Here is a 22,927-nt window from a genome sequence, read left to right on the forward strand (position 1 = left end):
CAGGCAAACACTCTATCCACTCAACCAAACCAGCCAGGGCAAAACTTAAACTTTTAAAGCCATTTTTTCTACCATTGTACTCCTGGTGAAAATGCAGGCCAGCCTAAATGTTTGGCAAATCTTCTGAGTGATTCTGATTCCTAAGTTTCAGAAAGAATAACCAGCATCGGGGAGGGGAGCGTAACTTGAAGGGTGGAGCAGCTGCCAAGGCAAGATGATCAGGAGGCTGTGGCCAATGTCTGAAATGAAGGTCTGAAATGCTGCTGCGTTAAAGGGGTGGAGAGAGAAGGCAAATGCAAAACCAAGATTGAGTTGGCCTGCAGCCATGTCAAATTCGGTGCCTGCCCCATCCATGGCAGACACTGGCCCAAAAGGCTGCCATAGAAACACTGTGACTCATGGGCCCTGATCCCCTTTGCTGGGCCTCAGGGATAAATTTGGTTACAGACACCAAGAAAAATAAATAAAAAGAAATATTGAGTTGGTGATCGAGGTATAGATGACAAGAGTTCCTTGTTCAGACCATGCAGAGAGAGTATCATGAAGCTCTAGTTCCTTAAGGGAGAAAAGGATGGTATTAGTGAAGGGAAAGCCATGCTTTGATGGGATGAATTTCTTGAGACCGAGACCAGTAATTGATCTTTCTTGCCTTTGATTCCCAGATGATGACTATCCTGCATGCAGATTATTTACTGAGTGCCTACTTTGTGCCAGGCACTGGAAATAGGAATGAGACGAGCCATGCAGATATCTGTGGGAAGGGCATTCTGTCAGAGGGAACAGTAAAGGTGATGCCCTGAGGTGTGGAGAAGGGCTTGCTGTCAGGAGACAAGAAGGCCAGTGTAGCAAGAGCTGAGAAGGAGGAGAGAGGGAGGTGATGAGGTCAGTACAACTTTGAAGAAGGCTTATAGGAAAATATGTTGGTATCGGAGGAGCGTCCTGACAAAGTGAGCCTGTTACTATATAGAGAAATAGGAATTAATGGAACACTGGAGCTTTATTCCCTGCTAGCTCTACAGGAGAGTGATATAATATAAAATGGTTAAAAGAACATTGATCCAGCCCTGGCCGATGTGGCTCAGTTGGTTGGATGTCATCCTGTGCACCGAAATGTCACCAGTTCAATTCCCAGTCAGGGCACGTGCCAGATTGCGAGTTCCATCCAGGTCAAGGTACAAATGGGAGGCAGCCAATCAGTGCTTTTCTTTCACATCTATGTTTCTCTCTCTCTCTCCCTTTCTCCCTTCCTCCCTCTCTAAAATAAATTAAAAACATATTTTTAAAAAAGAATATTGATCCAGAAGTGGGGAAATGTAGCTCCTGTATTAGTCTTCCCTTTTGCCCATGTTAATTATTACTTCATTTATTTTATTGCTCGTTTTTGGAAGTGCAAAATTGATTCCTTGTAGTACTCTTGGGGGCATGTAAGAGGTAGCATCTCAGGCTTCCCAGAGTGGGGACGGGACTGGGTCAGTTAAAGTAGATATAAACCTACTATGACTTGGTCTGCCCCAGAGAGATGTTCACTTCTTTCCCTCATTCCAATCTAGGCCTCTCTTTTTCCAAGCAGGTTTGGTTGCCGTGGTCCCTGCTGCTTCTCTCCTTCATGTGTGGAACAAGAGCCTTCTATGTCCCTGGGGTCGCGCCAATCAACTTCCACCAGAACGACCCTGTAGAAATCAAGGTAAGTGTGTTCCTAGACCATTGGAGCCTCTCTGCTGGGCAGTGTGGTTGAAGACCATGGTGAGCTCGTCTTATCCCTCCTGTAGTTGCAGAGAACAAAGACCAGTGCCAGGCCCTGGCCGGTTTGGCTCAGTGGATAGAGCGTCGGCCAGCGGACTGAAAGGTCCCATGTTCGATTCCGGTCAAGGGCATGTACCTTGGTTGCGGGCACATCCCCAGTAGGGAGTGTGCAGGAGGCAGCTGGTCGATGTTTTTCTCTCATTGATGTTTCTAACTCTCTATCCCTCTCCCTTCCTCTCCGTAAAAAATCAATAAAATATATTTTTAAAAAAACACAAAAAACCAGTGCCAGTTAGGAACTCTGTCTCTCTCTCTCTCTCTCCCCCTCCATTTTTCCCTGTGTCTGTCTCTCTCAATCTGCCTCTTCTATGACATCTCTACCTTCCTCTTTTATCTGCTCCATCTCCTCTCTTACCAGCTTTTCCTGCCTAACTTATATCGTCTGTACATACACAGCCTATTGTGACCTCTGTTTCATGGCTGTCGTCGATTTTCTGTTTTTAATACTGATATATAATGTTTGCTTCTTAAATGTATTTACTGAAAAATGAGTCAGATGCAATAGTAGAATAAGAGGTAAGTAGATAGGGCAAGTTGGTATGTGAACAATTAGGATTTGAGAAGTATTGCCCTAAGTCAGGATCCAGAGAGAGGCTTTCCAACTGGGCTACCTCACATTTTCAGGCTGGATGCTGATCTGAGTGTCAGTCAACTGTGGTAGGGTGGAGAGTGGAAGGGAGTCACTTAAAAAATGGTTGACCAAGGGCAGTGGGCAGGTTGACACCTTGATTATGTCTCTAAAACAGTGGACTCTTGGTGGCATTCTCAGAGCCCCAAGCAGGGCTGAGGGTTGGTGGTGGATCTTCTTGGATCTGGTTTCCTAGGAAACAAACTGTAAGGTGGAGATTTGGTGCAGGAGATGTACTGGGGAGACTCTCAGGATCAGCATTTGGTGGGAGTGAGGAAAGTGGGCTGGGCAGAGGGAACGTTGAGCTATGCTACAACTGAGGCATGTGGGAAGCACTGGAACTGGAATGGCTGGTCCTTCTAAGTTGTTCCAAATTGAGGCAAGAGAACCAGCTCCAAACCCCTCAATGGGCCAGTCATTGGATACAGACTGCTACCAGGGAATGGGTGTAACCTTGCACAAGCCCCCCCCCGCCCCAACCAGACTCCCCGCTATCATCACCCAGATAAACATTCTTAATACTTTGGTTTGTTTTTCTTAGTCTTTTTTTTCTGTGCAGTGTTTACAGTATAGAATACTTAGCATTCTCACACCTCCATCAGTCCCCCATAGACAAAATAATGTGTATTTGAAATTTTTGAGTCATCCTTCAGATTCTTAATGATCCTATAAAACAGAACTAGCAGAACTTACAAAGTTACAATAAATTCTGCTTCTAAAATAAATGTATATTTCTTGCTTTGTTGCCATGTTGATATGAACCACATCTTTACTGCTCTGAGCAAAAGCAAGCAGTGAGATTGTGTGAAAATGACATTTTTATTATGTCCTGAGCATCCCAGTGTTCAAAAGGAGAAGCAGAAGATAAGAAAGTCACAAAGGGCTGTCCACATGACTTGCTCTCACGCACATGTCCCTTAGTTTGCCACCAAATTTTAGGTATTATCAACATTTCAAATTGCTACACATCATGCTCATTTGGGGCATCAATTACAAGCAGCTTAATGGGATCAAGAAACTGGAAGCAGAGACCACTATGGTTATGAATAAGGAGTAAAACCTCTTTGTTCCTGAAGATTTATCGTCATTTGGAGTTATTTCCTTAGGAAAGATGCCCAGAAGTGAAATTCCAGGGTCAGAGGATATCAATATTGAATTTGTGATTTTAAACAAAGTCTGTAATATAATCTAGTAAACTTAATGAAATATGAAATAATTCAGAATTGTGGGCAGTAGAGTATATAGAACATTGTAACAGTTTGTTTGCCTTCTAGATAATACTGTCGAGTATGCCAAAGATGGTGGCTACCAGGGAGGATTATTGAAACAGTCTGAATTAAGGAATAATGACCTCTCTTCTCCCACTAGGCTGTGAAGCTCACAAGCTCTCGAACCCAGTTACCTTATGAGTACTACTCACTGCCCTTCTGCCAGCCCTTAAAAATAACCTACAAGGCAGAGAATCTGGGTAAGTTCTTCTCTCTCCCTGCTGTCAGCCTGTCCCAATGGGAACCTAGATCTTTTCATAATGATAATAGCAGTTAACCCTTATGTAGCACTTACTGTGTCCTGGACACGGTCTACCTTGTTTACATACATATTAGCTTAGTTAATCTTCATAACAGCTCTAGGCGGTAGCTGTTATTTTTATTCCCTTTATAAGTGAAGTGACTTGCCTCTGGTTATACTGTTAATCAGCAGGTAAGCTAGGCTTGGAATCATGCAGTCAGGCTTCAGACTTGGAGCCCTCGGCTACTGTTCAGATTGCTTCTCCCTTGATTTCTAAATATCATACCTTTTTCTCTCCCTCTCCCCCTCCCTCCCTCCCTCCCTCTCTCTCTCTCTCTTTCGGGGCTTCTGTAATCTGCTCTACTTTTAATTAAAAGAAAGTGATCACTCTGGCCCTAAAGGAAGCAGAGACATCACTGTAGTTCTTGTTAAGCTGTGCAAGACTCACCTCAAGTAATGTGTGAGGCACCAGGGCAATGTCTGGCACAAATGTTCCATAAATAGCAGCCGTTTTATTCTAATTCAAATAATTATCTCTGTTTGGCAGAATTTCAGGCTTAAAGGAAAAGACATTTGGAGGCATCTATTCAGGACCCAACTATTAGTACTCATTTCTGTGCCTGTCTCAGTGTTAAGGCCTGGAAAGATTGAAGGCTCTGCAGTTGGGCACACTTCTGAGTGATACTGGGTGATCTTAAATTGAATGTGGACCCTTGAAGCTGGGGAATGGTCCTGCCTCCTAAAAATAGAAACTTCTGTGTACAAAAGTTATCCTGCCATAATGAAGGCATCCTGCCTTTGTGTAGTGCTTTCCTTCATGGCCTAGGGCCGTGGACAGCAAACCGCGGCTCTTTGGCCCCTTCAGTGTGGCCACGAAGTTTCAATCACACTGTATGTGCGCGCCCACACGTGGTATTTTGTGGAAGAGCCACACTCAAGGAGCCGCAGTTTGCCGACCACTGGCCTAAGGGCTTTTTGAGCAGAGGGATCATGTCTTACATTCCCCTCTCCACCACTTCTGACCCAGTGCCTAACACACAGTAGACATTCAGTAAATGTCCTACTGAGTGGAGCAAAAACATCCTTGATTGAATGCCTGTCGGATTATAAGCCCTGTACTCTACATTATCATCATCATCACTGTTAATACTTACAGGGGTTTCCCTATGAGCTGGGCACTCTTCTAAGCACTTCTGTGCATTAACTTGTTAATTCTCACAACAGCCCTATGAGGCAGCTATTCTTATATCCTCTTATCAAGGGGTGTGAGGCACAAGGAGATGAAGTCTCTTGCCCCAGGTCACTCACCTAGTAAGCGGCAGAATGCAGGAACTCTGGCCATATCCTTAAGCACTTTACTCTGCACATTATCTTAGTTGATTCCTATAGTAACTCTGCAAAGCCAAATATGATTGCCCTATTTCATAGGAGAGGGAACAGCAGCTTCTAGGGTTTGAAAGATTTTCTGTGTCATATGGTCAGTAGATAGAGAAATGGAGATATTAGCCCAAGTTTTTAAACTCTATGGCCAGATTCTTTCTGTTGTCCCAGGCTGCCTTCTCCAGAAAGGCTCAATGGGGCTGTCTGAGAGCTGTGCTCACGATTCTCACACTGATAGAGATTCAGCTCAAGGTGTGTGTGTGGCAGATGTACTGGAGTACAACCTCAGACTCTCTTAGAGGAGCGACATTCATGGTGTGTTGCTCATTTAGCCTGGTTGACTACCTGCTCCCTGCTTTAAAAAGTTAAAAGGAATACACATGAGCCATTCCAGACCAGTATGTCCTCTCTCTTGGTTTAAATTTAATTTCTAAATATCAAGAAGTGATACCCACCTTACTTGGACTACAACCCTGTTCCTCTCTCAGCTTGTGGCCCTGTCATTTGTATACCAACAACTCACAGCTTCCATCAGTCCTGATCTCTCCTCTGATTCTTATGTCTGGATATCTGACTATATCCAGATATATCAAGTCAAACTAACAAGCTGAAAAAATGCCCTTAGTCTAAATTTGCGATGCTTCCTGTCTTCCCACCTAGAACCTGTTTATAGAAACTTCAGTCTTCCTAATAGGCACCCCTCTTCACTCATCCCTTGTATCAGTCAGGACCAGGCCCCTAGATTTCACCTCCTTAGTAGCTCCTGAATCTTGTATACTTGTTTCCATCCTCATCACACCCTCTCGTCCAGCCATTGTTGCTCACTTGCATGACAGACCACCATCATACCGAGTGATCTTTCTGTAACAGAATCAGATGAAGTCTTCCTCTATCCCTATTCATAGAAACCTTTCATTGGCTTTTTTTGCCTTCTGGATAAAGTTGAAACTTCCAGTGTGGCCCACACCCCCTGAGATCCAGCTCCAGCCCCATCTCTCCAGCTCACCTCAAGTTGCTCTCTGCATCAAAACTGCACAGGCCTCTCAGTTTTACCGTGTTTCCCCCACCCTCAAGGGACCTTTGCACACACTGTTCCTTCTGTCTAGATCATTCTTCCCCTATCTGTTTGCTAGTTAACGCTTCTCTCTTCCTTTATAGCTCATTTCAAGCATCACTTGTCTAGAGCAAGTTCCTCTTGTTGAATAATATATTCTCATGTAATCAAAGTCTGCCTTCCCATTAGACCATAAGCTTCATGTGTATGTCTGTTCAACATTGTATTTTTAGGGCCTAGGAGATAGCCAGTACCCGGTACATGTTTTGGGAATGAATGAATGAGCGAATAAATGACTAGGCAGAGAGTGTCACATCACATAGGTCCACACTGGTGGGCAAATGCTAGACCAAGTGTGTTCAGGGGTTAGTCCTGCCTGTTGGTTTGGTCAGTTCCTTTGGCTTGTCCCAGTTTCACATCATCACAGTAGCATTGTTATTGTTAGATCGACTCAAAACGAAAGCACCATTGAGTTTAGTTGTCAGTCCCTAACTGCTTGGTGCCTGCTGCATGACTCTGGTAGCAGGTTACTCTAAGGCAGGCATGCAAGGGGCATGCCAGTTCATTAAGTATAAAGATGTTTTATGCCAAAACCGGTTTGGCTCAGTGGATAGAGCGTCGGCCTGCGGACTGAAAGGTCCCAGGTTCGATTCCGGTCAAGGGCATGTACCTGGGTTGCGGGCACATCCCCAGTGGGAGATGTGCAGGAGGCAGCTGGTCGGTGTTCCTCTCTCATCGATGTTTCTTTCTCTCTCTCTCTCTCTCTCTCTCTCTCTCTCTCTCTCTCTCTGTAAAAAATCAATAAAATATATTTTAAAAAAAAAAAAAAGATGTTTTGGCTAAAAATTTCAGGTGCTGGATTTTATCCCACTTCCCTCCCAGCCTGAATGAGGATATGAAGACACAGATAAATAGGAAACACTATCTGCCTTTGAAGAACTCATAGTCAAGGGAGTCAGAAACATAATATGTCAACACTGTGCACAGTCACATCATTGACATAAAAGGTGCAGAGGTGATTCTGATGATGAAAATAGTATTTGTTGCCTGACTACTCTGACTGGTACTTAATTTCTCACTGTAACCCTGTGAAGTAGGTGCTGTTATTATCCTCATTTTATAAATGAGGAAAGTGAGGCTCTGAGGTTAAATGACTGGCCAAAACTGCTAAGTGAGTAAGAGGCAGAGCCAGCGTTCAGTAGCAGGCAGCCCTCTCCTCACCACTGTATGATGCTGCCTCAGTGCAGAGGGAAATCAGAGGAGGGAGTGAAGAGGTCAGGAAGGGCTTTCCAAGGGTGAAATAGAAGCTGAGCTGGAAGTGTGAAGAAGAGTTTCTCAAAAACCTGGGGCAGGCAATAGCCCTTCGAGACTAAGAAAACGACCTGAGGCCCAGAAGTGTGGAATGAAATGGCATATTTGATGAGCTCTGAAAAGTCTGCTGGTGCTAGAGCACAAAGAGAGAGGAGAGGGCAATGGGTAGGAGTGAAGGGGCAAGCTGAGCCTGAATAGGTCGGGAAGAGCATGGAGTGCCAGGCTGCAGAACTGATGACAGCCCTGCAAGTCAGTCCTGGGTCTTCGTGGCTCTGCTGACCTCAGCAGCCTCAGGGTTGAAGCTCTGAGCTCCATCTGTCTCTCTTACGGCAGGAGAGGTGCTGAGAGGGGACCGGATTGTCAACACCCCTTTCCAGGTTCTCATGAATAGCGAAAAGAAGTGTGAGGTTCTGTGCAGTGAGTCCAACAAACCAGTGACCCTGTCTGTGAAAGAGAGCCGGCTCGTGGCGGAGCGGGTCACGGAGGACTACTATGTCCACCTGTAAGTTGTCCTCTGCCCCTGCCAGCCTCGAGTTCCCATTGGGGAGGGCACTGATATGGGAGAGGCGGTTCAGAGGGACTGAGCGGGGCCCTTGGGTTTCCAGCATCGCCGACAACCTGCCTGTGGCCACCCGGCTGGAGCTCTACTCCAACCGCGACGGCGATGACAAGAAGAAGGAAAAAGATGTGCAGTTTGAACACGGCTACCGGCTTGGCTTCGTGGAAATGAACAAGGTAGAGTGTCTTGGTGTGCTCAGAGGGCTGGAGAAGCCACAACCAAAATCACGAGGAAATATTTAGCTCTGGGACTGGCTGAGGCAGATTCCTCAAGGCGCTCTTGGGCAAGGCTCTTGCAGATGCTACCCAGGAGGTGAAAGGCACAGTCCCTAAAAACCTCAGCTTCTAAAAAAAATTCTGAGGACAAAAACATTTCTTTTGAGGTACAGTCCCTGTCCTCAAGGGGCTTTTAACCTAATTGGGAAAAGACTGACAGTTGTAAGACCCTGAATCTTAAGTCCCATTCCTTTCTGACCATGTGCCACTGCCATGACGGTTAATGCCAGAGCCGTTCAGAGGGAGCTCGGTTTGCATTGAGATTGTCACTGAGGAGGTGGTCCTTAAGAAACAGGCAGGCTTGAGCTCAGTGGAGTCAGGGGCAGCATTCTGATTGGAGTGAATGACATGAACAGAGCTGCAGAGTGGAGACTGTTCATGGGGCAAGGAGGAGTTTGGAGAGACAAGGTGAACTAACGTGTCTTAGAAGATGGTGACAATCGGATAATGGAAGGCCTTGAATGCCAGGCTTAGCGATGGGCGTTTGTCTGGTAAACCCTAGGGAGCCCTGGAGGGTTTCTGAGCATAGGAGAGCTCTGAGAGCAGTGTTTTGGGAAGGTTGGGATAGCTGGTCTGTTGGACAAGGGGAGTGACCTTATTCCTAGGGTGGTCCCCCAGAGTGATTTTCTGGTTGTTCCTTGGCTATTAGTTACTTTGTTTTCTGTTGGTCTGTTTTAGATCTACCTGCACAATCACCTCTCCTTCATCCTTTACTACCACCGAGAGGACTTGGAAGAGGACCAGGAGCACACATACCGTGTCGTCCGCTTCGAGGTGATTCCCCAGAGCATCAGGCTGGAGGGTGAGTGGGGAGGTGTGACCAGAGGGGCAGGGCTGGTGGATGGGCCTAGGCTTTTACTCCTGGGTTTTCTCACACTTGATTCCTGAAATAGCTAAAAGGCCCCAATGTAGCATATGGGCCCAGCCACGGTAGGGGCACTGCATTCCCATTAGAGAAGGTAGGGGACAAGGGGAGAGCGGACATCTGTTGTGTCCTGGCCTTGCACAACAAGGCCTTACAGGTTTACCACCTCTGGCAACCCCCAGATATATTTGATTATATATGAGGAGGCAGAAGCTCCGAGAGGTTGGTGGCTTAGCCAAGATCAAACAGCAACTTGGGGCTTACCTGGGCCTCTCATAAGAACCAGCCAGCTCCCTCTGGATTGAAGGGAAAGGGGCAGTGTACAGACAGCTCTCGGGCAACCAGTTTCCGTATTTCTTGTCTTCTGTGTGAGTAAGTGGTCTAGACTAAAATTGGCCCAAGCTCAACAGACCTGCTCCAGTCTCACCTTGCTTATTAATAAGCACAGGGCACTCTTTAATTTAGGAGGCCTGGCCTTTTGTCCACAATAGGTGGGGGTTTCAGGGGGGTGGGGAGTTGTTAATTTGTTTTATTTTTAAGCTGTGGAACCTAGTTTTCAAACAAAATCACACACAGAGGCCTCAAATAAAACATTCTGTACTTTCCGAACACCATACTGCTGCTCCTTTGTGAGTGTCTTGAGCACAGCTGGACATTTATATCTGATTATTTTTTTATTTTTTTTATTTTTAAATATATTTTATTGATTTTTTACAGAGAGGAAGGGAGAGAGACAGAGAGCCAGAAACATCGATGAGAGAGAAGACATCGATCAGCTGCCTCATGCACATCTCCTACGGGGATGTGCCCGCAACCCAGGCACATGCCCTTGACCGGAATCGAACCTGGGACCCTTCAGTCCGCAGGCCGACGCTCTATCCACTGAGCCAAACCGGTTTCGGCTATATCTGATTATTTTGACATCATCTGTCCCCCATTGGCTGTTGGAGGTTAGAAACCTGTCTCCTTTTCTCATCATTTTATCTCCAGCACAATAGCTGAGATATACTAGGTGCTGTGATATGTTTTTTGGTTGATTAAATGGATGGATAACAGGATGAATGAAAGAGGCATCTGAGTGGATAACTAAAGTACCAGAACTTTGGGGACTAAGTGAATGAGTAAACATATGATAGACTGAGCCCATATTGTTTTGCATGTGAATGGGACTGATTGAATGAGTAAATTAATGTTTGAATTGTGTGAAGGAAGGTTGATTAAATGAGGGGCTTAGACCCCTCCCCACATACACCTAAGGCCCTTTGGAAGGTGAGAACTGTTCTCCCAGCCTCCACTCAGACCTAGGTCCCAGCAGCATGCCATCCCCTCAGGCAGCTTCTGAAGGCATCCCCCAGACAGCCCTTGGGTAGTAGCAATGGCCCCCCACAGAAACAGACTGAGTCTCTATTTCTCACAGACCTCAAAGTAGATGAGAAGAGTTCATGCACTCTGCCTGAGGGTGCCAAATCCTCGCCCCAAGAAATTGATCCCACCAAGGAAAATAAGCTGTACTTCACCTACTCGGTACACTGGGAGGTGAGAAGGGGCTGAAGCCTGCAACAGGGGAGGAGGGTTCTGGTCTGGGCAGTTGTTTAGCAGGAGGCTTGACTCTTAAGTGCTTACTCCCCCCACCAGGAAAGTGACATCAAATGGGCCTCTCGCTGGGATACTTACCTGACCATGAGTGATGTGCAGATCCACTGGTTTTCTATCATTAACTCCGTTGTTGTGGTCTTCTTCCTATCAGGTGAGAGATCTGTAGGTCAGAGGGTTGAGAGGACAAGGAGGTGAGGGATAAGGGGCTGAGGCATCACATCACTTAAGGGGGACTTCTGGGGTGTTCTTGGGGCCAAACATGGATCAAAAATGGGCCTCAGGGCTCTGTGCTAGGCATCAGGTGCACAAGGTGAACAGGATCTGATCTCTACTCTGGAGAGCTCCTAGGGGGGACGGATACATCTCATGCATACATTCAGTCAGTAAGACTGTGTTGCACATTCTGTGCAGGTGCTGTGCCACGTGCTGGGGATATGGTGGTGAGCAAACCCAACCCAGAGTCTATATTCTGGTGGTGGAAGAGACAAAAAAGCAAAGAAAGTGATCAGTGACATGAAGCAGATAAACAAGGTGATCATGTACACAGCTGTAAGGAAAAGGTGAAGGCTACTTTAGAGAATACCTCTCTGAATGAGGAGTCACCATTGGAAGAACTAGGGAAAGGCTGGTCAAGCAGGGGTCACTGCCCTGCAATGGGACAAGCCTGGCAAGAAACCAGATGGCAAGAGGGTAGTAAGCAGGGGGCAGAGTGGTGGGCAAAGGTGAAATGAAACTGATCACTTTAATATCATATGAGAAGTAAAAATATTGCTAGCTACTGTTTAATATAACCCAGGGCCCATCTGCTGTGCTTATAAGCATCTCAGTCCTCGAAGAACTGTGAGTTAAGTTAGCTCTAGGTCATGCAACCTATTCTCTTAACCACTATACTAGCGTGAGTAGGAGTTAATCTGGGAAGAATGGGATATTCAGGGTATAGGATAGCCTGCATAAAGGTATGGAGGTGAGAGAGCAATGCAGCTGTGAAGTGATAATAAAAGCAGCAAAGAACCAGGGGCAAGCCCTGAATGGGTTTGCTCAGTGTACCATTGGCCCATGGACCAAAGGGTTGTGAGTTCAGTTCCCAGTCAAGGTCATGTACCTGGGTTGCAGGATCAATCCCCAGCCCCAGTTGGGGAGTGGGAAGCAACCATTTGATGTGTGTCTCTCAGATTGATCTTTCTGTCTTTCTCCCACCTCCCCCCTCCCTTCTACTCTCTAAAAATCAATGGAAAAAATATCCTCAGATGAGGCTTTAAAAAAGAAAAAATAGAACCAGGGGTGAGTGAGAAGAGGGGAGCCTGGGAGGAGGTGAGACTGGAGAAGCTGGTAGGACCAGGCCATGGAGTAGCTGGGGTGCCATTCTCCTCATACCTATCCCAGCAGCTCTTTCATTCCCTTGTGTGGGGGGTGGCCCTCCGTTCACTCCTGCCCGAATACCTGGGGTGAACCTATACCCAAAAGAGGACCTGAGGCAGCTGCATAGCCACTTCTCACTGGAGGAAGCTCACACATGCCAATCATCCCTCAGTGAAACACCAATCTCAGGAAGGCATGCGACACAGAAGACTTGGTTGGCAATGCTGACAACTTCCTCTCCTGTTTGTTTCAGGCATCCTGAGCATGATTATCATTCGGACCCTCCGGAAGGACATTGCCAACTATAACAAAGAGGATGACATTGTACGAGGTGTTGGCTGGGGAGGGATGGAGTTGGAGAGGGAGGGCAGAGTAGCCTGCCAAACCCAAAGGGGTGTGTGTGTGTGTGTATGTGTGTGTGTGTGTGTGTATCATTTATAGAGTAAGCCTTAAAAATAGTGAAAAGCAAAAAAAATGTTTAATGACCCAAAATGATGGGAATAGACTTTCTGATTTCTAAGCATAAAAGCAACAGAAGAAGTCACAGGGGAGAAAACTTGATGAATTTGACATTAAAATTTTTTATACCAAAATAAGATGATACAGTTAAAAAACTGGTATAAAATCTCTTTTAAAAAATCTAAAATCTTTAATGTGATAATGAACAAAGAATTTACAGACAAGGAACTGTACATAGCTGGTAAACATGTGAAAAACTACTTTCACCTGAGAGATACCCCCAAAACTGCAGATTCAAACAGTCATGAGAAACAGTTTAGGTCCTTCAAAATAGCACATATTTTTGTTTCCGTAGAACTAATTTTTGGCAAGGTTAATGTGAGATAAGCACCTTCTTGTGCCACCCATGCCAATGTAAATTGGTAGTTTTCTGAAAAGTAATTAATTGGAAGAACATATAATACAGAACATATAATACTATAAAATAGTTGACTTGTTTTGATCCAGTAGATCTTTTAGAATTTTCCTAAAGAAAGCATCAGAAATACAAAGACCTAATCTAGAAATATTTATTGCAGCTTTATTTATAATTTAAGTAAACTGGACATTGCCTACTGTTCCATGATGATGGATTGGTTATATTATGGTATAGCTGTACAATGAAAAAGTATACAGACATTAAAATAATACTTCTAAGAATATTTATTGGCCTGAGGAAATGTTCACAGACATCAACTGAAAATAGCAAGTACACAGTAAATATAACTATGATCCCAATTTCAAATTATATATACATATACACAAATACATAAAGGATTAAAGGAAATATATCAAAACAGTGGTATCATTAAATGTATAAATCATTTTATTTTCTGTATCTTTTTAAGTCTATGGGTATGAGTTTTATATATTTTGTTCAGTTTTTCTAGATTTTAAAAAAAATTTCTATAGTACACATTACTTTTTTTTTTTTTTTAGTCTTCGGATATTTTCTCCATTGATTTTCAGAGAGCGTGGAAATGGGAGGAGAGGCGGGGGAGAGAAGAACACCGATGTGAGAGAGACGCGTTGAGTGGTTGCCTCCTGCTCCCTAACTTGGGCCAGGGATCAAACCTGCAACCCAGGTTCATGCCCTTGACCAGAATCAAACCCTCAACTCTTTGGCTCTAACCATTGAGCCAAGCCAGCCAGGGCTTTTTGATCATTTGATTATCATGCCATATACCAAAAGTTTTTTTAGATTTTTATTATACAAGTCAGAGCACATATTATTTTTATAATCATTAAAAAATTAATTGCTTCTAAATCTCACCACCCAAAAATTATCACAGTTAACATTTTTGTATGTTGATGATTACATTATTTTTCCATGCATAAGGTTTGTGGAATTTAGGGAGATTTATTTAGCTGTAGGCTTCATGTTTGTGTCTCGTACCCTGTGACATTTCTCTGGGAAGCACTGTATTGTGTCACTTAACACTCCTGTGTCAGAGCGGAGCTGATTGACACCTGAGGGACCCTCATCCCTAGTCAGAGTGGGTCCTTGGGGGTGAGCCCTACAGGAGCTGCTTATACCAGAGCCAAAGACGCAGCCTCACTTTCTGGCCCTTTGCTGTAGGAAGACACCATGGAAGAGTCTGGGTGGAAGTTGGTGCACGGTGACGTCTTCAGGCCACCCCAGTACCCCATGATCCTCAGCTCCCTGTTGGGCTCAGGCATTCAGCTCTTCTGTATGATCCTCATCGTCATCTGTGAGTGGGCCTGGTGTGGGAGGCTGTCACCAGAGCAGCATGGGCGGAGTCTGAGAGAAGGGTAGGCTTTTCTCCCTGGAGAAAAAGGCGTGTCAGCATCTCTGGGCCAGATGGAGCTGTCCATCCCAGCAGAAAGGCTAGGTCCTCTCAACCCCAGGCCCTGGTAATTTGATCCTCATCAGAGCTTTGCAGCACTGTTGATAGCCCACCACGTCCACTATGTCAGTGAAGCCACACATCAGTGTTGTGAGGTTGGCCTCCTTTTGCAGTCAGGCGTGAAGTGATTTATCAAGTCAGCACCAAAATGAGGGCTGGATTCAGATCTTTTTTTTTCCCCCCCTCAAAAATAACCCCCCGAAAACTAATATATAGTAGTTATAGACAGTTCTGAAATCAATCTGCCTAAAATTTTTTTTAAGATTTTATCCAACTTTTTTTTTCTTTTAGAGAGAGGAATGGAGAGGGAGAGAGAGAAAAAGAGAAACACCGATGTCAGAGTGAAACATCAATTGGCTGCCTCCAACATGTCCCTTACCGGGGATTGAGCCCAAAAACCCAGAATGTGCCCTGACCGGAAATCAAACTGGCAACCTTTTCGTGCACAGGATGACACCCAACCAACTGAGCCACACTGGCCAGGGCTATCCATCTTTTAATTGACCTAAAACATTGTAGTTTAAGATGTACGACATAATGATTTGATATGTGTATATGTTGTGAAATGATCACCACAATAAGTTTAGTTAATATTCAATATCTATCATCTCTCATAGTTCCTTTTTTTTCTTGTGATGAGAACTTTTAAGATCTAAACTCTTGGCAACTAATCTGCCTAAATTTGTATCTCAACTACAAGCTTTGTGACTGTGGACAGGCTTTGTGATCTTAACTTCTGTGAGCCTCAGTTTCCCCATCTAAGAAATTGGGAAACTAACCTCCACCTCACAGGGTTGATAAGGCGGATGTAGTGGCTAGCATTCATAATGCTCTCAGCTCAATGCCTGGATGGTTGCAAGTACCCTGTGGGCTAAAAGCTGCAGCCCTCTGAACCCCAGCTAAGACCCAGTTTTCTCCTATAAAGAGGAAGGGAGTATACTTACTTTGCTCCATTTGCCCAAGTCCTTGTCAGCCAGCCTGGGATGGGGGATGGGGGCCTGGCGATCGATCAGTCACTGACTTTCTCTCTCCTCCGTCCACTCCCTCCATAGTTGTGGCCATGCTTGGGATGCTGTCACCCTCCTCCCGGGGAGCTCTCATGACCACTGCCTGCTTCCTCTTCATGTTCATGGGGTAGGTGTGTCTGAGCGGGCTCCGGGGGCTGGCACACGCCAGCTGTGCTCCAACTAACAGGTCCCTTGGTGTGGATCTCTGCTGTTTCCCACAGAGTTTTCGGTGGATTTTCCGCCGGCCGTCTGTACCGCACTCTAAAAGGCCATCGGTGGAAGAAAGGAGCCTTCTGTGTAAGTGTCCTCAACCTCCTCCTGGTGTTGGTGGGGAGCTGAGCAGTCTCATCCTGGTTTCCTCAGGAGCAGTGTCAGCAGGCCCTGGGAAGCAGCAGCATGATGGAGCAGGAAGAGTATATCCTGAGGGTCAGGAATTCTGGGCTCGTACCCACAGGTGCAGCAGAACCTAGGGCCTTAGTTGCCATATAAAATGAGGGGATTGAATTTAGGTGATTTTTAGCCACTTAGTAGTCTGATGTCTCAAGCAAGAGAAGAAATAGAGGATTCAGAATAACTGAATTTAGCCATCAAGCCTAAGTGTAAAAGTTTAAGGGCAAACATTGGTCAGGGCTGCGGGGAGTAGTATACACCCTGCCCACTGGTGCAAAGGGGCAGAAGCAGCCAGGCCCCTTGTCACCATCAGTCTGTTTTCCAGACTTTGGTCCTTTGTTCCCCTTCAGTGAGGACAGCTCCTGCCCTCTCTGTCCTCCACCAGGACATAGAAATTGAAGGATGCTTAGGAGCCAACTCTATCTCCCAGGGAGCCCTGAGCCCCTTCTTCCAGAGCAAATGGGGTCTTTAGGGGGCCAGGAAGAGCCTTGGTGTCAAACTCAGAAGCCTTTAATCCCAGCATTCTGAAATCACACAGAAAGCCGGGGCGGGGGGGCGGGGGGCGGGCGGTGTACTGGTTTCTTTCCAGTAGCCCAGGAAGCTGCCCAGGAAGAACAGTGGTGCTCTTCCTCTCACTTCCTCTTTTTTATACCTGTGTTCATTCTCTCAACATTTTTCTCCCAATAACCAACTGCTCATTACAAACACCCATTGTAGAAAATTTGGAAAGTACAGGGAAGTTAAAGAAGTCAGAAATAACCCAGAATCCAACCACCCAGAGATAAATACTATGTAGATCTTTACTATGTATTTTTTCAGTCTTTTTCCTCCTTTTAGATTTATTTAAAATCGAAGAATATAATTTAAAAATTATAAAATAATAATAGCAAACATTTATAAAATGCTTACTTTGGAATAAGTTCTGTTTTAAATACTTGACATATATTAATTTCTTTTTGCATGGTTCTTTTTTTAGAGAGAGGGGAAGGGAGAAAGAGAAACATTGATTGGCTGCCTCCTGCACGCCCCCTACCGGGGATCGAGCCTGAAACTATGACCTCCTGGTCCATAGGTCAGCACTCAACCACTGAACCACACTGGCTGGGCTAGACATATATATTTTGTAAAAATTTTATTCATTTATTTTTAAAAATATTTTTTTATTGATTTCAGAGAGGAAGAGGAATGGGGGGCGGGGGGAGAAACATCATTGATGAGAGCGAATCATTGATCGACTGCCTCCTGCATGCCCCCCGCTGGGGATCAAGCCTGCTACCCTGGCATGTGCCCTTGACTGGGATCGAACTTGGGATCCTTCAGTCCGCAAACCAACACTATCTACTGAGCCAAACGAGCCAGGGCTATTCATTCTTTATTCAACAAATGTTTATTGAGCAGCTGCTGTGTTCTAAGTGCTAGGATTGCATCAGTGAGCAGGAGGGCACACTCCTCAGTCTACGGTGTAGGCAGACACTGATTAGGTTACAACAATATGGAATTACAGACTGGTATGAGGACAAGGAAGGGGCTGTTCAGGAATCTAAGAGGATAAAGAACATGAGTCCTGCCTAGTCTGGGAATCAGGAAGTGCTTTCTGGGGGGAATGATTCTTGAGTTGAGTCCTAGAGGACATGGAGGGGCTGAGAACCCGTAGTCTGGGGGCCCCACTGGGACAGCTGGGAGCTCTCTAGATGAAGCTCCCCAACCTGACCCCTCTTGCTTCCAGACAGCGACACTGTACCCTGGCGTGGTTTTCGGCATTTGTTTCGTATTGAATTGCTTCATCTGGGGAAAGCACTCATCAGGAGCGGTAAGTGCCCTCCCCAACAAGTGGGTGTTGGGCAGCTGTGCTCAGCTCTACTCCTGTAGGTCACTTCCTGCTGTCCCCTTCCCTTTCTGAGTCTTCACAAAGTTCTATTTCCAGCTTTAGGGGCTGAGGGCTAGCTGGGGTTTCCCCAGCCCTGCCCATGTTCTTGCCTGGGCCCTGGCCTTCCTGTGGGCTTTTTCAGACAGCTGGCCAAAACTTACTTCTCTATAGGGAGGTGTCCATAGTCCAGGGGCCAACTGGGGAATTCCCCTTTGTTCCAACCAAGGGAAGGCTGCTTGGTGTGAGTTTATTAGGTCAGTGTCCCAAAACAAGGCTCTCCAAGAGTGCCTGCTCCTCAGTACCAGCCCCTGCAGGTTGTTCTATCCTCAGGGGGGCGGTTCTGCCAGCCCCCCTTGTTTCTAGCAGCTGCCCAGGACTCATTGAGTAGGATTGTGAACTCAGTTGAGGGTTGGAAGATGGGGTCTTGATTAATTAGCAGGACTGTGGTAGAGGTAGGCAGGCATTTGCACTCTCAGCCACAGCAGGTAGAGCCACCACCCCTCCACCTGCAGGTGCTCACTAACAAACCTTGGGTGAGGCTTCCAGTCCAGGCTGCCGGAGCACTGGTTTCTTTCCAGCAGCCCAGGAAGCTGCCCAGGAAGAACAGTGGTGCTCTTCCTCTCACTTCCTCTTTTTTATACCTGTGTTCATTCTCTCTTTCAACATTTTCTTCCAATAACCAACTGCTCATTACAAACACTCAATTGTAGAAAATTTGGAAAGTACAGGGAAGTTAAAGAAGTCAGAAATAACCCAAAATCCAACCACCCAGAGATAAATACTATGTAGATCTTTACTATATTTTTTTTTAGTCTTTTCCCTCTTTTTAGATTTTTTTAAAATCGAAGAATGTAATTTAAAAATTATAAAATAATAATAGCAAACATTTATAAGATGCTTACTTTGGAATAAGTTCTGTTTTAAGTACTTGAACATGAGTCCTGCCTAGTCTGGGAATCAGGAAGTGCTTTCTGGGGGGAATGATTCTTGAGTTGAGTTCTAGAGGACATGGAGGGGCTGAGAACCTGAAGTCTGGGGGCCCCACTGGGACAGCTGGCAGCTCTCTAGATGAAGCTCCCCAACCTGGCCCCTCTTCCTTCCAGACAGCGACACTGTACCCTGGCGTGGTTTTATTAATTAATTTCTTTTTGCATGATTCTTTTTTTTTCTTTAAATTGATTTTTAAAAAATATCTTTTAGTGATTTTTAGAGAGAGAAGAATGGAGAGGGAGAGAAAGAAAGAGAGAGAGACATCCGTGAGAACGAAGCATCAATCGGCTGCCTCCAGCACACCCTCAACCTGGGATCAACCCTGCAACCTGGGTATGTGCCCTGACCGGGAATTGAACCAGCAACCTTTTGGTGCATGGGACAACACCCAACCAACTGAGCCACAACAGCCAGGGCTCTTTTTGCATGATTCTTATCAAAACATAATACTTTAGAGAAGAGGTTAAAGAAGAAAGTGAAAAATTCATTTTCATCCTCCATACCCCAGCCGAGAAAGTACTAACAACTTTTTGGTATAGGTCAGTGGTCGGCAAACTGCGGCTCGTGAGCCACATGAGGCTCTTCGGCCCCTTGAGTGTGGCTCTTCCACAAAATACCATGTGTGGGCGCGCACGTACAGTGCGATTGAAACTTCGTGGCCCATGCGCAGAAGTCGGTTTTCGGCCTGGGCGAGTCTATTTTGAAGAAGTGGTGTTAGAAGAAGTGGGGGTGTCTGTCGGTCGAGCGACGGGAGATGTGGCGCAGGCGGGCTGTGGGCCGTGGGATACGCAGTGCGGGGGAGGTACATTGTTTTGAGGTACGTTCGCTGAGGTCGACCCCTTCCAACTCTCCCATCTACACTCGTCTGTCTGAAACAAGTATACAAGACGAGTGGATGGGAGAGTTGGAAGGGGTTGACCTCAGCTAACGTACCTCAATCAGATTGAGGACATTTTTAGCAAAGGCCAGCTTAGGAGTACCCTAATTAAGTTAATAACAATGTACCTACCTATATAGTTTAAGTTTAAAAAATTTGGCTCTCAAAAGAAATTTCAATCGTTGTACTGTTGCTATTTGGCTCTGTTGACTAATGAGTTTGCCAACCACTGGTATAGGTCTTTCTAGGTACTTACACATATAAATACTGGGTATTTTTATTAAAATGGAGTGCTAGACATAAAGTTTTATAACCTGCTTCATTTAGTTGGTAGTATATTGCAGGGTTTTATTTTGACAAAATAGGGAACACATTATTATTTGTGCAGTGTGTCCCTCCCCCTTTTTTTTTCTTCACTTAACGTACCAAACACATAATGTCCCTTCATTCTGGCCTCTTCATCTTCCCTTCATGCCCTCAGTTTCCTCGGTCCCTGTTCTTTCCCCACTTCCTCCCTGGATGACGAGCTCTGGGCTGCTGTGGTTCTGTCTTCATAGCCCAGGTGGTTTACCATGTGCACTCCACTTTTCCCCAGGGCTGGGGTCCGCTTCAGAAGGTTCTGGCCAGGAGCCCTGTGGGGATGTGTCTGTAGGACCTTCCCCATGATGGTGGCCCTGCTGTACACACCCTCCTTCCCTGAGCCCCCAGAAGGTCCCCTTCCTTTGCACAGTCTCCAGCCTGGGCATCAGGGTCTTATGGGGCCTCATGGTGCTGTGTCCTCAGGTGCCCTTCCCCACCATGGTGGCCCTGCTGTGCATGTGGTTCGGGATCTCCCTGCCCCTCGTCTACCTGGGCTACTACTTCGGCTTCAGAAAGCAGCCATATGACAACCCTGTGCGCACCAACCAGATTCCCCGGCAGATCCCTGAACAGCGGTGGTACATGAACCGATTTGTGGGGTGAGTCTCCAGCAGGGGCCTTCAGGAATGGTAAGGTTAACACTGCTCTTCTTAGGAGAACATGGAAGAAGGTGCGTCCCCCCAAGGATGCTGTGACTGGTGTTTTGCAGCTCAGCTGGGCCTAGTAGACTTCATGAAAGCTTAGTTTTGCTCTAAGATAAAGAGGACCGAGTTATAGCCAGATTTGGTGTTGGCCTAGGAACCAGGTTGGGGGGGGGCGGGGTGGAAAGGTGCGGTGACACAGGTTAAAACCATTGCTTGGACCTTAAGCAAGTCAGCCTGCCTCTCTGTACTTCAGTTTCCCCATCTATAAAACAGAGGGAATGATGCCCACCGGCTTACCTCTCAAGAGGCTATAATGGTACAGAAGCATGCTGAAAGAATTAGAACCACCACACCGTGCAAGCTTTCTCAGTCAGGCTAGCTAGGGAGGGAGCCTGGGCTTCCAGTGGCTGGGTCTCCTCCCAGTGTTAACCCTCCTGTTCTGCTGCAGCATTCTCATGGCTGGGATCCTGCCCTTTGGTGCCATGTTCATCGAACTTTTCTTCATCTTCAGTGTGAGTAGTGCTGTCTGCTCCCCTTCCCTCCACACCACACAGCCTTCATCGCCGCTAGCATGGTCCCTTCCCCTTCACTGAGGTGCTCTGCCTCTTACTGCCTCTGAAATTTCAGATGGGCCATTTAACCTCTTGGAGCCCCCATTTTTCACCCAACAGGATAACAGTCCTTCCTCTTAGGATGGCTTGGAAGGTCAAATGAGATATGGCATGTGTGCAGGGTCTAGTGTGGGAGGGTTCAATGAATAGAAGCTGCTTCAGTAATACTGCAGTCAGTCATCACTATTTTTAATATTGTTGCATCTGCTTTGATTTCTGGGTTCCTGTGCAGATTTACCTAAGTTACTCAAAAGACTCAGGAAAATGAAGGGAATAAGGCCTGTTTTCAGGGTCATTGTGAGGCTGGAATATGATGTCTGTAAAAGGCAGGGTGCTTGACAGTCAGAAACGCTTGTTAAATTGTAGCTGTGGCTGTGATGACGATTGCTCTTGTCCCAGGCGTGCAATGAAAATTGGCAGTAGATCTCTTCACAGCCATTGAAATCTGTCTCACCTAACTTGGTGCCCATCACAGAGGGTGCCTTGCACCCAGTCAGTGCTGGACAAGTATTCGCTGCTCTGGAGTGGCCCAGCCCCTCCTGGCTGAGATCCCCTTGCTCACCCAGCCCTACCTAGGAAAAGGGTCAGAGAATGGGTTCCCTGCCAGCGCAGCCACCTCAGTTCTCTTTGTGTGACCCTGGGCCAATCACCAGCCTCACTGAGCCTTGACTTCTTTAACTGTAAAAGTCCACACTTTCATAGGTTCATATGTGAAGATGTCCATGAAGCATGTAGCTTGCCTGCCATGTGGTAAGCTCCCCCTGAGTGGTGGTGGCTACTATGTAATTTTTTTTTTAATATTTTTTATTGATTTCAGAGAGGAAGGGAGAGGGAGAGAGAGACAGAAACATCAATGATGAGAAAGAATCATTGATTGCTGCCTTCTGCATGCCCCACACTGGGGATTGAGCCCGCAACCCGGGCATGTGCCCTGACCAGGAATCGAATGCTGACCTCCTGGTTTGTAGGTCAACACTCAACCACTGAGCCATGCCGGCTGGGCTGCTATATAGTTTTGACAAGGGTGTGATGCAGCTTTCTACAAGCTGCAGTGTTCAGGGTAGAGCCCACCCATCATAGGGTCAGCCATGCCCCAGCCACTCCCTAAGAATAGGCTGGCTCACCCTCTGCTCCAGGGAAGAGAGCCAGTGCGAGCCATGTGCCAGGCACATGGGCCCCGGTGGCATTGTGATGATATCTCCATTCCTGCCCTGGTGACAAGTAGTATGCCAGTCCTACCTGAGGGCTAGTGTCCTGAGAGCAGGCAGGGTAAGCCAGGGGAAAGGGCCACTGGGTGGAAGCAGGCTAGTTGAAGGCCGGCTGTGATGTGTCCGCAGGCAATCTGGGAGAATCAGTTCTATTACCTCTTTGGCTTCCTATTCCTCGTCTTCATCATCCTGGTGGTATCCTGCTCACAAATCAGCATTGTCATGGTGTACTTTCAGCTGTGTGCAGAGGTAAGGGGCATGGGGCCAG

At 46.3% G+C, this 22,927-nt stretch overlaps 1 protein-coding gene and 1 non-coding gene across 5 annotated transcripts in view; both read left to right on the forward strand.

Annotated features, from left to right (window-relative positions):
- TM9SF4 (transmembrane 9 superfamily member 4) overlaps window positions 1-22,927 on the forward strand; it is a 53,016-nt gene that overhangs the window by 24,401 nt on the left and 5,688 nt on the right. The window contains exons 1-16 of one of the 4 annotated variants that reach the window (XM_070420119.1): window positions 1,152-1,172; window positions 1,571-1,684; window positions 3,800-3,899; window positions 8,019-8,187; window positions 8,291-8,420; window positions 9,198-9,321; window positions 10,802-10,920; window positions 11,020-11,131; window positions 12,593-12,663; window positions 14,417-14,549; window positions 15,758-15,839; window positions 15,934-16,009; window positions 17,829-17,912; window positions 20,620-20,795; window positions 21,289-21,352; window positions 22,789-22,908. In XM_070420119.1, coding sequence (XP_070276220.1) covers window positions 1,607-1,684; window positions 3,800-3,899; window positions 8,019-8,187; window positions 8,291-8,420; window positions 9,198-9,321; window positions 10,802-10,920; window positions 11,020-11,131; window positions 12,593-12,663; window positions 14,417-14,549; window positions 15,758-15,839; window positions 15,934-16,009; window positions 17,829-17,912; window positions 20,620-20,795; window positions 21,289-21,352; window positions 22,789-22,908 — 1,638 coding nt within the window. In that variant the 5' untranslated portion in view covers window positions 1,152-1,172; window positions 1,571-1,606. Of the gene's footprint in view, window positions 1-1,151; window positions 1,173-1,570; window positions 1,685-3,799; window positions 3,900-8,018; window positions 8,188-8,290; window positions 8,421-9,197; window positions 9,322-10,801; window positions 10,921-11,019; window positions 11,132-12,592; window positions 12,664-14,416; window positions 14,550-15,757; window positions 15,840-15,933; window positions 16,010-17,828; window positions 17,913-20,619; window positions 20,796-21,288; window positions 21,353-22,788; window positions 22,909-22,927 lie in introns of those variants that run through there. The other 3 variants (XM_070420118.1, XM_070420121.1, XM_070420120.1) reach the window with 3 other exon arrangements.
- Window positions 319-453, forward strand: LOC139014758 (small nucleolar RNA SNORA5). Its single transcript, XR_011472312.1, has one exon. It is a non-coding gene; the product is annotated as a small nucleolar RNA SNORA5 (small nucleolar RNA).

The sequence above is a fragment of the Myotis yumanensis genome, unplaced genomic scaffold (genome assembly GCF_028538775.1).
Source record: "Myotis yumanensis isolate MYYU_CA2020_CCGP unplaced genomic scaffold, mMyoYum1.0.hap1 SCAF_7, whole genome shotgun sequence".
Taxonomy (NCBI): Eukaryota; Metazoa; Chordata; class Mammalia; order Chiroptera; family Vespertilionidae; genus Myotis; species Myotis yumanensis.